Here is a 14,495-nt window from a genome sequence, read left to right as displayed (position 1 = left end):
TGAAAAGACTTAGACAGCAGTAAAATATATTTATTTCATGTATTTTTAATAAATACACCTTATAGGTATTTAAAATATAGCTTTAAAGGTAAAATTTTGATTTGTTTATCAGCACCCTTCGTAGCGCTGACTGCAGTAAGTTGAAAGATACCCCATTTTATAAGAATAAACATGTTGAATCAAAGTGCTTACCTACAAGATTTTGAATATAATACAGTTGATTTTCCCATGATATTGCACAAGACAATTTGGAGAATATAGATGATATTAATTTGATTCATCTCACAGAAACATAAAATCAAATTGTTGTCACTTACTCATGCTCATCCAGCCTGACCCAATTAACTTTCCCCTCCATCCTCCATAGAAAAATATTCCACTGAATGAACTGTACTTTTGCATCCATAGAACCTGGGTATACTTGTGAAGTTAATATTTATTTCAGAGTTCAGAACTCTGATTTATAGTTGACTTGTCAAGTGCAAAGTCACCGTATTTCAAGTAGAAAATATTTAAAGGAAACTCTAGCTTTTTCCTGCATTTCCTTTCAGTGACAATAATTATAACACCCATGTCTACATTCATATTGGGAACTTGTCAGACTGCCATTAGATTCTGTGTTGGCTTCACTCAGAGGATAATATAATTACAACGTGACCAAATGAAAAGAAAATCAAAGCAGGTGCTGTAACAAGTGGGTGATCTACTCTGCCAGATTACCACCCATGTAGTAAAGACAGAAATCATATCCTGGGTTATTTTTCTTGTACAATGTATTTGTGTCTGGAAGGCTTTTAACAGTAGGGTTCCATGGGAGCTCAGTATTCAGTCCCTTGGCTTTTGTAACAATGATTTAGATTGATATAGAAGGGGTATGATAAATATATTTGCAGATGATACAAAATGATTGAATGGTTGGAAATGAAGAGGAAAGCTTTCAAACTTTAGGAGAAGCCACAGATGGTCTGGTCAGTTGGGCTGAAAAGTGAATGGAATTTAATCTGGAGAAGTGTGAGGTAACTCGCATGCAGATGTACATTAAGGCAAGAGAATATACAATAACTGGCAAAATCTTGAGTGTTGTGGAGGAGTAAAGGGACTTTTGAATAGATGTCCACAGATCCTTATCAGGAAAGTCAATAAAGTGGTTAAAAATGCACATGAAACACTTTCCTACATTAGCTGAGGCATTGAATGTAGGAACAGGGAGATTTTGCTCGATCTGCATGCAACATTAGATAGGCCGCAGCTTGAGTACTGTGTATAATTCTGATCGTCACATAATAAGAAGAATGTGGTTGTACTAGATAGAAGGCAAAGGTGATTTATGAAGATTTTGTCTGTTGTGGAAAATTAAGGTGTTGAGGAAAATTTGGTTGAGTTGTTTTCTTTGGAACCAGGAAGGTAGAGGGAAGACATGATGTATAAAATTATGATGGGGCTAAGTAGAATAAATGGATAAGACCTAGTTCCCTTCACAAGGGATCAAAAAACAGGGGTGTAGATTTACAACAGCAGAATTTTTCACAAGAGATTTGTAGTAGAGAGAGAAACATCATTCATCAGTGCAGTAATTGGGTGTGTACTTGAAGGGCTGTGACCTGGTGCTGGAAGATGGGATTAGATTGGGTAGCACTTTTTTTTATCAGCCATGGACACAATGATATAAATTACTTCCCGTGTTTCATGTCTTCAATGATGTGCAGAGATCATGCTCATAAGAATTAATGCTTATCAACTTCTGTTTTAACAGTCTGTGAACTTGAGGAATAAAAGAACAATTAACAATCAAAATTATTGATGTAAAAATGGAACTGAGGATCTCTGATAGTTGAGAACACTTGGGATGTGCCTGAGATATGTGTGCAAGTGATGCCCAGATACCTGATAACCTGTGATACATATCTTTTTATTATTTTATAGTATGTATGTATTACTGGCAAGCCTAGCATTTATTGCCTTTTCTGTATTGCCCTTGAGAAAATGTGATGAGCTGTCATCATGAACTGTAGCAGTCCTCCTGTAAGATACTCCTACAGAGTTCCAGCACATAGATCCAGTGATGGCCAGTTTCTCTGATAAGCCTTTGAGGTTTTGCCAATGAGATAAGATTGGATGGAAATGTACAGGCCCGTTCATGGTAAATCCTTCCGAAGTCCAAAAGTAGGTAGTGTTGTCTCCAGCTTTTAACTGCTGAGATATTCATTCCATGAGTTCCTCAGTAGTGGCAATGCTTGCAATATTCCTTCACTGGATCATGATTGGTCACTTAGGATGGGTTAGAGACTTCTGGGTAAGAGGCAAAGACATGCCCACCAGCAAAATGCCTACTAGCATTAAGTCTTCAGAGACACCATATCCTACTTGGACCTCTCTGATGAAAAATATATTTGTATGCTCAGGTTTTCCAAGGCTTTTATTACTGACGTATGCAACATTCTGCATGATGACATTCCTCTGTGCTCATGTGCCTTACTGCTCTCTCGGTAGAGGTCAAGGTCATATTGACTGACAATTCCCTCACACACGGCATTTCCAAATGAATGCAAGTAGATCCCTGACGCAGCTAACAATGTGCTACTCAATGCTGCATCATAGAGGGCTCTCAGGCACTGTATTTGTGAATAAACCAATTCATTTATTTTGATTTTAGTCAGAAACAGTGAGCACCTTTAGCATAGGGGTCTGCTGACATTGCTGGCTTCTCATAAGAGCAATAACCTGGATGATTTTGCAAACAGGAGAAGTTTACACTTCCTCAATGTGAAGCTGATTGTGGGTCATGAATAAAAAAAATCCTTCACGGTTAACTCCACACTCCTGTGACCCCCTTCAGCTACTGCTGTACATTGCTAGTGATCAACACTGCCCAGAGGGATGGATCTGGGGAGAAGGGCTAGCCTTTACTTCTGTGGCTCCTTCACAAGTGCAATATCCAACCACAGCAGCTATGCACTAATATGAGAACCACATAACTACCACGATAGAGGTGAAAAACATCCTTGGTCTTCTCAAGGCAAGACTTTGTTCTCTGCGTCAGTGTGTCGGTGCCTTGCAGTCAATGCCTTTTAGATGTGAAGACTTCATCCAGCAGAATGTCATAATCTTGTAAATCGAAGATAGTCATTGGTGCCAGAGCAAGAAAAGTCAAATCCGGAGGCAGAGCTTGAAGAACAGGAACAAGAGAAGCAGGAGGAAGAAGAAGATCACCAGGGGATGTTTTGCTCAGCATCCAACAACTCATCTCCCACATATGAAGTTGTTGACATGATGAACTCACCAAAAGAGAGACATCTCTTCATAGCAGCCTGTGGAACCATAGGCTCCAATAGAAGCCAAGTGACCCTCTCCAAGTTCCAATTGTTACCATTAACATAAAACACCAATTATAATCAGTTGGGGCAACCCAAATGATGCATAAACATCTCTCACACTTGCTTTGCAAATATGTTTGCACTAATTATAACATGAATTAATGAATTCCTGCTCTAGCAACAATAACTGTATTTTCTGATGTGTGGTGAAGAACTCAGACCTCCATATAAAATATACTTTACTGTATGGATCTTAACTCTGCATGTGTAAACAATGGTGAGCGGATCACCCTGACATAGCTTGTGAAGAAATGAAATTTCTTTCCACATTGCTCCACTGAGTAAGGATTGTCACTGCTGGGGAAGACTACTGTAATTATGCCTTGCCATTCTTCTTGTGTCAGGCCGGGTGAGACTTCACTCCCTTTTGCACAGGACCTTTTTCCTAACATGTATCTCATTGATCAGATCTTACTTGTCTCCTTGGGTGAATTTGGGAGCTGTCTCTCACTTCCCTGCAGCCTCTTTCTGCTCCACGGCAGCTGTAAGCATGTATAGCTGCTGTGCAGCTACCATGGGAAGTGCACCTTTAAAAGCTAATACATTTGTCTGCTTGCTGTGCAGTGAAGTGTCGGGAGTTGCACTAAACCGTGTGAAGTCTCATCAGATATCACAGGTTCCATTTTGGTGCTTACTTCTGGGTGTAACCCACTCTGATAATGTTTCACACAAGATTCAGTGTATTATTGCAATGTTTTTAGGGAATCTGATTTGCTAGAAGCATTAAATACAATAATGCTTTAGTCTCAAAAATAGGTACAATCCAGTCTCTAGGTAACTAAAACTAATTGACCATACTTCCATTATAAAATTGCAAAATGACTTTCAATTTACATTGAAAGCTCTTACTTTTTGAGGAAACTTTCAAAGAACAATGCCTAGGTAACAATTACCCTGCAGCTTATGTCAAACAGATGCGAATGGTTAAAAAATGAACTAAATGAAATAAACATAGGCAAGCTAATGTTAACTGCGGTTTGGGAAATGTAATAAAATTGGTAAACTATTTCTGTTTGGATTACATAAGTAACCTTCAGAGTTTGTAAACGTCTTCACAGATTGGAATCTAATTCACATAGCTTATATGAACTTTAGGACTAAGGTTCACTTTTGTTTCACTTGACTGAAACTTGGGATAGAGATTGTACTGGTGTCCATTTGACCTCCTGCCATAACTTCACAGAATTATAGAATGGTTCCTGAAGGAAGGTGGCCCATTAATTCTGGACTGACTCTTACCACAGGACCTGGTGAGCTGTACCAAAACTATTATGTGCAGTTTTAGAAGCCTTAGAATGAATTTACTTGCCTTAGAGGGAATGCAGCAAAGATTCACTAGACTAGTTTTAGAAATAGCAAGTGTGCTGTATGAGAGAACATTGAGTACATTGGGTCTGTTTTCTTGGAGATTAGAAGAATGAGAGAAGATCTTATCGAATCTTACAAAATTCCTGAAAGTCTTGACAGAGTTGATGGAGGGCAAATCTTTTCCCTGTCTCAGGTGTCTAGGTCTGGGGGCACATTCAGAATAATGGGTAGGCCATTCAGGATAGAGACAAAGAGAAACTTCTTCATTCTTTGTGTAGGCTCGGTCATTGTGTTCATTCAAAACAATTTGATAGATTTCTGGACATAATGGAATCAAAAGATATAGGCAGGGTGCTGGAAGGTAGAGCTGAAGTAGATAATCAGCAATGATCTTGATGAATGGTGGAACAGGCTGAAGGTGTCAGCTTGGATACTTTTCCTCCTAATCCTTACGCTTTTAGTGAAATGTTCAAAATTCTGACAGGGAGCAACAGGCTGGGTGCAGGGGAGATGTTTCCCATGGCTGGAAGGTCTAGAACCAGGGGTCACAATGTCAGGATACAGGGGAAGACATATAGGATGGAGGGGAGGAGAAATTTCTTTACCCCAAAAAGTTGCTGAGGCTCGTTCCTATATTTAGTCAGACAGAGGTCAATGGCTTTTTAGTTATGAAGGGATTTAAGAGATAGTTGACAATATGCCTGCAGCTCATCAATCTTAATAAATTTCTAACATTTAAAGACATGCACAGTAAACTTGTTTTAGACCTTTAAATATTCTCATAGATTATTTCTGTCTAAAAATTTTTTATTTCTTGTTCTGGTGCTAATTAGCTCCCCCAATTCTTTTTGCTCCTTTTCCCTCCTTTTCAATGCTGTCTTCCTGTGCTAAATTTGTTTAAACCTCCTACAGCACAGGTGAACGATCCAGCAAGGACATTGGTCCCTGCTCTGTGGGATACAACCCATGTAGTCTGCACAAGCCCCATCTTGCCCAGAACTGGTCATAATGCAGCAGGAATCTAAAGCCCTTAATCCTGCATCATTTTTTCAGCTATGCATTTATCTGTGGTATCCTCTTACTTCTGTACTCACTGGTGTGTGGTACAGGGAATAATCCAGAGATCTCCACCTGATTAAGTTCTGTATCTCAAACTGTTTATTAACTCCTTAAAACCTGCCTGCAGTTTCTCATCCCTTTTTCTGTGTCTGGCATCCCTACCAATAAGACCATGATCTCTGGCTGTTGACCCTTCACTTTCAGAACCTTTGCAGCTACTCAGTGATAGCCTTCACCCTGGAATCATGGATGCAACATCTTATCCTGAAATTACTTCTACAAGCACTGAAGTTCCTCTCTGCTTCCCTAATTATAGAACCTCTATAACTTTCTTTTCTCTCCATACATAGAGCAAATTTCTTGACTCTAGTTGATCTTCTTCTTCTTCTTAGGCAGTCCCTTGGTTTAAGATTGTCACATGGGAAAGATCATGTCCACAGTGCCTCTAGACAGACAAAATCCACACTGTAATATAGAGGACAGCTCTTTGGTCACCAGGAGGGGGTGGTTGAGAAGGACCCAAGTGATGATTTTCCCTACGATGGAGTGCCAGCAGGGAGATCCCTCTGTAATTAACACAGGCAAATTGATCTCTTTTCTTGTAGATGGTCAGGATTATGACATCTCTGAGGCCCCCTGGTTTATTATCCTCTTCCTAGATGTGGAGGATGAAATTATGGATTTGTGACTAAAACTCTTCACTGCTGAGCCTTGGGATTTCTCTGGGGATGCTATCTGACACTGCAGTCTTGTTATTTTTGAGCTGAGATATGAGTTTCTTGACTTCTTGGCTACAATGGAACGACAGCGTGGTTGGCTTGGAAATGTTGCTGAGGGATGGAATAAAGGTCGCTCATATCAAGTACAGAGTTGCAGCTGAGCAGGTCTTCGGAGCATTCCTTCTGGCAGGCATTGACTGTTTCTCTAGCCCTGATGAGTTCACCCTTGTTCTTGTCTCTCCTTCATGCTCTTGACTCTCCCTGTTTTAGCACTCCCCAGGGAAACCCCCTCTCCCATTAATACTCACATGAATACTGTTTAGAGAGCAAGATGCCCTCAGGGTCCTCCTGAACTGTCTGTCTCCTTTCTTTTGTCTGTCCCACAGTCACCCATCCCTTCTTTGCCTCTATTTTCTTGAACTGCATAGAAATAACTTCCCAGTAATAGATGCAAAATTAAGCTGGGAATTGCTCTGAAAAAGATGTATGACGATGAGGCAACCCTGTGTGGCTGCCCCACGTTACCTATAACTGAGCTTCCCTACTGAGTGTCACCTTGTTACAAATGCACCTCTAACATCACGCATATTCCCGGTTAAATGTTTTGATGCATTGAACAGATGGGCGCACCAATTGCAATTTCTGACTGGCACACCAAAAATTAATGACAACTGCTATTGAAGAACATGAATTATTCACCATTAAAGTATAATGTTCAACTTAGATCTTGTTGTTTAGACCACATTTCAGTCTAATTCTCAGTTTTTTTCTTACAGTGGGAAAGCTAAAATGTTTGAGGTTATCATGGAAACAATTGAGTATGATTTCCCAGCATTTGTTGGAAAACTCTTCAGTTATGCTTCAAATCCAGGGCTGATTCTTCCTGGGATCTTACTGATGGTGTAAGTTTAGTTTTCCTTTCAATAAAAAACACCTCTAACTACCAGAATGATAATGGCATTATGAAACAGTTCTTTTAAATGGGAGAAACAAAGGACTGCAGATGCTGGAATCTAGATGAAAAACATGATGATGCTGGAGGAACACAACAGGCCAGGCAGCATCTGTGGAGAAAAGCAGATGGTCAACGTTTCGGGTCAGGACCCTTCTTCAGGACTGAAGATAGGAAAAGGGGAAGCCCAATGTATAGGAGAGAAAATCAGAACAGTGATAGATGGACAAAAGAGGGGAAGCGGGGTGGGCACAAGGTGGTGATAGGTAGATGCAGGTAAGAGATAGTGATAGGCAGGTATGGGGGAGGTGGGGAGAGCAGATCCACCAGGGAATGGGCCAAAGATAAGGAGTTAAATGGGACTTTTAGATGTGACTTCTGTGCATGCATGGCCAAGCACAGAAGTCTTGTACTTACTAAAAGACAGATGGTTTGTCACTGGACTCCACATGGATACGAGAGGGAAGCTGGTTTTACTGAGATTCCCAGCAGGTACATTGGAGAATTACCTCTCAGCTCCAGCCCCAGGTTAGACCTGACACAAGACCCAGCACCTCTTTGGTTTCCATGAGGTTTATGGGGCTACAGGAATCAAAGAAGTTCCTTTTGTAAAATTATTTTAGTTTTGTTTATAGTATTAATTATTTTATCTGAATTTGTATTTTAACTTTAAAGTTAGTTACTTTTTAATAATTTTAAATATCATTGACATTCAGACATGTAAAAACATTTAAAAATCCCTCAGATTTTACAAAAAAGTTGGTGTGGGACTTTTCCTGACATCAAAGTTTTCAGCGATGTTTCGGGGTGGGGCTTCCTCAGTGCATCATTCAAGGCCCTGCTGCCACTTAGGCCATGCTGCCAGAGTCCAGGCCAGCAAGGTGGGCTTCCACCCCCAGACTAGGTAGCAATGGGTGAGGGGAAATCACAGGGAATGATTATGAAGAAGACGGGTGGAGGTGAAAGCTGAGGTCAGTAGGATTTCACCCTATGAATTAATCCAAAGGGTAGCTGAGTCACACTCTTCTGGGTTTGATCCTTTGCAGAAGAAAATCAGCTGGTTTTATTTTAAATGCAAATTGGGAACTTCCTTTGGGTAAGAGAGAATAAAATGGTCCAGCTTTTGATTGGTGATAATGAGCTCTGCCAGAAGTGTTTTGTGTGTATTCATGAATGCTAGCTGTGGACAGCATTGGGCAGATCAGCTACATTCACATGATTAAATGCTCTGCCAACATTCAAGGGCCAAGCCTACACTTGAATTAAGTCCATTGGAAGGTGTCCACCACACAGGAGTTAAACATTAACATTGTGACAATCCCTCGAATGACTAGAAAGAAAGAACAGTTCATAAATAAATATATCAGACTGTCCCTAAATTTATGGTTATTAGTACTTTCTTATGCTACTGCTACTGCAATGCCTCATGGTACCTGTCCAAGAAATGAAAATATAACAAATAATTATCTGCAGCAAAAAGATGATATTAACTGGCAATTAAGAAAACATACATGTCCTCAGGCCAAAGTTATTAGCTTAAAGCCATAGTCCAATCAATAACTTTACTGGATTTTGCTCAGTTAGTTGCTTTCACTACATTTGGATTTATATAGCTGGACTTGTGGATCTAATAATTGAAGGAGAAAATTATATGGGAATACATTATGGGAACATTAAAAGTGAAATAGTTGCTTAATGGATAGTTTCCTACTGCAGTCTCATGTCCAGTAAGAACTCAAGTGCTATTTTTGTTGCAACCTCAGAAAGTAGTAAGCTATTTGACCGAGAAAGGGATCCACACTGAGCCCAATCCAAATCATGGCTAATATTCTTCTTTTAAAAGTTTTTTTAAAATTTTATTTACAGCGTGGTAACAGGCCCTTCCCGCCCAACTAGTCTGCGCTGCCCATTTCAAACTCAAAGTAACCTACCCGTACGTTTTTTTTTGCAATGTGGGAGGAAACCGGAGCACCCAGAGGAAACCCACGCAGACATGGGAGAATGTATAAACTCCTTACAGGCAGCGACGGGAATCGAGCCCCGATCGCTGGCGCCGTAATAGCGTCACGCTAACTGCTACACTACCTTGCCATACACATGCACTTCCCAGATTCAGTAATTGGAATGGGCAGCGATACTGGAGAGAGGAGAAATGGATTCCTGGCTGAAATTTTCTTCCATTCCTTTTGCCAGTGACCTGATTGAGGGTATAGAGGTTAAAATTAAATCTAATTTAGTACAATTGCCAAATACAACATAAATGCCATCAAAAGAACATATTCAGCTGTTGGAACAGGCCAAATCCACAGACAAAAATTTGATGTCATTGACTTTTGTTATCATTTCACTCTGCAATGAACAATGGTTTTGGGATTTCTTCATCCTGGTCAAGGGAAAGCAGTGAATGGATGAAAATATCTGGTATTTATGAGCTATTCACATTCTAAAATACCCTGAAAGAGTTACACATTGTTGCATGAGGTATGAGTGAGTTTTACTACTTAGCATTCTCCCTGGTCCTCATAAAATTAGTGTATGGATTTTCAGTCCTTCAGATAAGCATTTCAAAGTATATATATTTTTATCTTTAAATAGGTTTGTTTATATTATAAATTCCGGCACAATTGAATGTTTTAATAGAGAAACAAAGGATTGCAGATGCTGGAATCTAGATGAAAAACACTATGATGCTGGAGGAACTCAGCAGGCCAGGCAGCATCCGTGGAGAAAAGCAGCGGTCAACGTTTTGGGTCCATCATAGTGAATGTTTTAATCTTTATTTTGCTTTCTGTAAAATGCTTAGAAAATGATCCTTTTCCATCCTCATTTGCCGTCTGTTATTGACTGCTCAGCCAATATGATGAAATCAGTGTTGTTATATTTTAACCGTAATTCTGAGCAGAGAACAGTGCTTATATATATATATATATATATATATATATATATAGAGAGAGAGAGAGAGAGAGAGAGAGAGAGAGAGAGAGAGAGAGAGAGAGAGAGAGAGAGAGTAAGGTATAAGGTATATTTTTAATATGTTCTTTATTCATTAAGCATTATGACATCTGATTTCCTTTCAACCTGTGTTTAATTGCAGCTTAGGCATATACTACCTTAATGCCACCTCGAAAACTTATAAAGCAGCAAATCTGGAGCTAAAAAAGAAGATGCAAATGGTAAGTGCATATTGAAAAATAGTCACACTGAATGTACAGTTATTATCCAAACTTGGAAATGCATGGTTTTCCATAATTATGCTTTATATAGAGAAGGACACTTATTTGAAGTCTTGAAAATCTTAGGCGTGGAAATTCATCTTCTCATGGCATGAACCAAGTATGCAATGCGTCCATTTTATTGTGCACTTCTAAAGTTTGGTTCCATTGAAGTCAACCTTTCTGCAAAGCCAGAGTATGTTGGTGGAATTTCCATCAAAAGGTTGCATGATTGTAATCTGCGTGGGTCTTGGTGGGAGTGTTCCCAATTTATCTCAGCCACTCCAACTTCTCTGTACAGCACTCAGAACAAAACATCAGCCCTTAAGGAAACACAGCTCATGGCAGCCAGACAGCAGCAACACACAACATGGCTGTTTCAGAAGAGAGAGAGGCTAGAGTGGCCATGAAAAAAGCACCAAAGTTCTCAAAAAGACGTTGAAGTGACCATTTAAATGGCATCTAAGTAAAAATTCAATTTTTTTTACTCCTTATTTCTTTGTGATTGCCACATGACAGTCATTTTCTGGACCTGGGGGCTTCACTTCAGGCCAGGGAGATTTCGGACGTGTGTGGCATGACGTTAGATGTTGAAGAATAGGGGAGGAAGTGGCTAGTCCAGTTTTATGAGTGGCATGACTTCACCCAGAATGATTTACTGTGGGTTACATTAATTCTGGAATGCATAGCATTGGAAATAAAATGTGCTAAGCAATCCAACTTCTACCTGTACATGTCTGTAGGAGTCAGTTAAGATACTTTGCTAGAAAAACAATTAAACATTAAAAGCCACGTGTTGAAGTTAATAAATAAAGTATAATGTCCTGTGTTCTAACATGATATTCCTCCTGTGTAACAAGGCTAACATCTCAGCGTTGTGTTGCATTTTTAAATACATTTATATTCCACAATGAAGTGTTGTTAAATATGGTACAATTCCTTTCTATTATAAAAGCAACGTGAAGAGCAAAAGAATAGAAGGAACAATAAAAACACTGTCAATCCAATGTTGCAAGATTTAGAAGATCTTTTACCAAAGGGAACAAATCCTAGCAAACTTGAAACAGGTGGGAGCTGAAGACATTGTTTAATGTGTGGCCTAATTTTAGAAAAATAAATAGCTTAAAAAGACACTGTCATTTAAGTCTTTATTTGGGAATTACACTAAATATTTGCATGGTGTTATTTGATTGAAATTTTACTCGTGAAGTGATTGCACTGTATAAACATGAGTTTAATTTTTTTTTAAAATAGATTCTTAATTCAGATCTGCTGAACTTTTGCCTTGCATCCATCTAGGTATATGTGATGAATTGGGAGGAATTACATCAGTTTGTTCCAATTAAATCTCAAAAACTGTTTTGAATAAGATCTATAACCATGGCTGGTTAGCTGTAGGACTACTACCAGTTCAATCCTTATAATCTATGTGCATCTGATTATAGCAGGGATTGTATCTTCTCCAACCAAATGTGGGTCCAATCACTCTGCTGGTTTGATCTCCTTGGTCTCCTCAGAAAGTAAAGTGAGAAATGATTTGGCCTGCCTTATTCTCTAACCTAGCTTCTGCTCCACTGTTGGTAGTGTGTTGATCCAAGCCATGACTGTTTCCAAGGGAACATGTACTTCTTGACAATTGCCTCTATTGTATACATGGATTAGGATTTTGGCAGAAGGAGAGCAGGTGACAGAAATTCAGTCTCTCAGAGATGTTCATATCTTTAAGTTTGCTTCACATAGCTATGATGCTAATAAGAACTTTATATTGCAAAATTACTAAGATTTCACAATTAGCTTTATTTTTGGGTATAAAAACTAACATTTTAAAAGAATATTACTTATGCTTTCCATTACTTTTTATTTTCTTTGCACTTTCTCACCCGTATAGTTTTAAGGTTCTAAATGTCAAATATTTTGTTATCTATAAATGAAAATACTCATCTGCTTTTTGGTAGCAACATTAATATCCTGATGTTGAAGATTTTTTATTTCTTTCAAAGCTGTTAGGGTAGATTTTCATTGGCAGTGAAAGAATGACCAGGTTTGATGCCAACCTCCAGTGCTATTTGCATGGAGTTTGCATTTTCTCCCTGTGACCACATGGGTTTTATCCTCCCACGTCCCAAAGACATGCTGGTTAGTAGGTTAGTTGGCCACCGGAGAATGTGGAGAGAATAACATGGGATTAGTGTAGGATCAGTGTAATAGATGCCTGATGTTTAGCATGGTCCCATAGGGCCAAGAGACCTGTTTCCATGCTGTTTCCCTCTATGACTCTATTAATCAGGAATTGGGTGTGGGGTTGGGGTGTGGGAGGAAGGGATTGGATCTGGGTCTCAGTTGCAGATTGGGGTGAACTAGAAGTCAGATTTTGGACTCAGTTGGAGGTTGGGTATGATCAGGAAGTTGAGAGCAATAGGAAATGTTGAGGGTTGATTGGAGAGTCAGAGGTCAGCAAAGGACTCAGGATAATTGGGGAGTCGGGGTGAGATAGCTGGGTTAGACTTTGGCAATGGCATCTAAGGAGAGGACAAAGGAAAGGCATATATGTGAATAGGGTTTCCAGGACCCTGGAGTAATTGGTGGACCACAGAACAACATCACCTAATTTCCTGGACAGTGCCCTAAAGGAGGGGGATGTAGGGAATGATGTCATTCCATTAACATCCAATGCATGAATCACATCACAGAACAGGTGCAATTCACAATCAGAAGCATATAGTTGAATTTGCAGTCTCATCATTTGACCTGTATATCCTCACAATCACTTTCCATTCTGGAGAAAAGTGATTTTCATACGAATAGTGGTGATAAAAAGAGCAAACGTATTAATTTCAAGGCTGTTTTAAATACTAATGTAATCTCATCCATTTACGGCATGATTAATCGAATAGTTTATCAGGAACATATATCAGCTGGCTCTATTGAGCAAACAGATGTTTTCCTCTTGGAAATTAAAGTGCCTACCAATACCTATGAACAGGTTACAATAGACCTTCAGTAGAGGCAGTCACCCAACAGATGCTTTAGGACCAAAGAAAATGCAAAAATGTTGTCAGCAAAGGGAATTCAGAAGTACAACCCCAAAAGGTTTTTATTGCCATATGGAAATACAGTTGTTTTATATCTGATTCACTTTAAGTTAAAATTATTTAATGTTTACCAGATGTTCAAAATGTTTTGGATATTTGTTATCCTCTTTCACTTCCCTTGACTTGTTTTTCTGTGCTTCTCAATGAGTAGTTGAAGTTTTGACATTTCTTCTGTCATTCTGATATTAAGATCTGCCTCGTTATCCATTTCAAGATCTTAAAGCTAATTTCATTCAGCTTGAGTGAAGATATACTGCTGTACCGTCATTATTGTTTTGAAACTGTAGACAAGGGGGCCTTGTTGTTGTTGCCGGCCATCTTTCTCCTCATACATCAAGATTTTTGTTGATTTGATAAGCCGTACAAGTTTCTTCGCATACTCCATTTTTGAAAGTCTTAATGCTTTTCACTCTTAGTCGCTCTTTGTACCTGACCAGAATTTGTGTCAGATTTTGCCACTTTGTGTGATTTTTCCTTTAGCATTACTTCTGTCCCTCACTTAACCAGGAGTGTTACTTTTTAATTGTGAGTAGTAGGAGATCACATTCAATTTTTTACACCTCCGACTGATCTTGATGTTTTACCTAGTAACAGATTTGCCCAGTTTACTGTGCATGGTTCCTGTCTGATCACATGGAAGCCTTCCACAAATGTAGAATCTTTGCAGCTGAATTATGTTTCTCCCTTTAGAACACTGAATTAGATTCAATCATGTAGTTGTGAACTTGGTTCTATATTTCATATGGCTGTCTCCCTTAACGATCATGTGATATGTATAT

The 14,495-nt window shown here is 39.1% G+C and overlaps 1 protein-coding gene across 1 annotated transcript in view; it reads left to right on the top strand.

Moving 5' to 3' along the window:
- tmc2b (transmembrane channel-like 2b) overlaps positions 1-14,495 on the top strand; it is a 39,461-nt gene that overhangs the window by 23,413 nt on the left and 1,553 nt on the right. Inside the window, exons 14-16 of the mRNA XM_052020645.1 lie at positions 7,237-7,362; positions 10,507-10,585; positions 11,580-11,691. Coding sequence (XP_051876605.1) covers positions 7,237-7,362; positions 10,507-10,585; positions 11,580-11,691 — 317 coding nt within the window. The remainder of the gene's footprint in view (positions 1-7,236; positions 7,363-10,506; positions 10,586-11,579; positions 11,692-14,495) is intronic.

This window comes from Pristis pectinata, chromosome 7, assembly GCF_009764475.1.
Source record: "Pristis pectinata isolate sPriPec2 chromosome 7, sPriPec2.1.pri, whole genome shotgun sequence".
In the NCBI taxonomy this organism is placed as follows: domain Eukaryota; kingdom Metazoa; phylum Chordata; class Chondrichthyes; order Rhinopristiformes; family Pristidae; genus Pristis; species Pristis pectinata.
The sequence above is the reverse complement of the archived record's forward strand: the minus strand, read 5'-3'. Positions and strand labels throughout refer to the sequence as shown.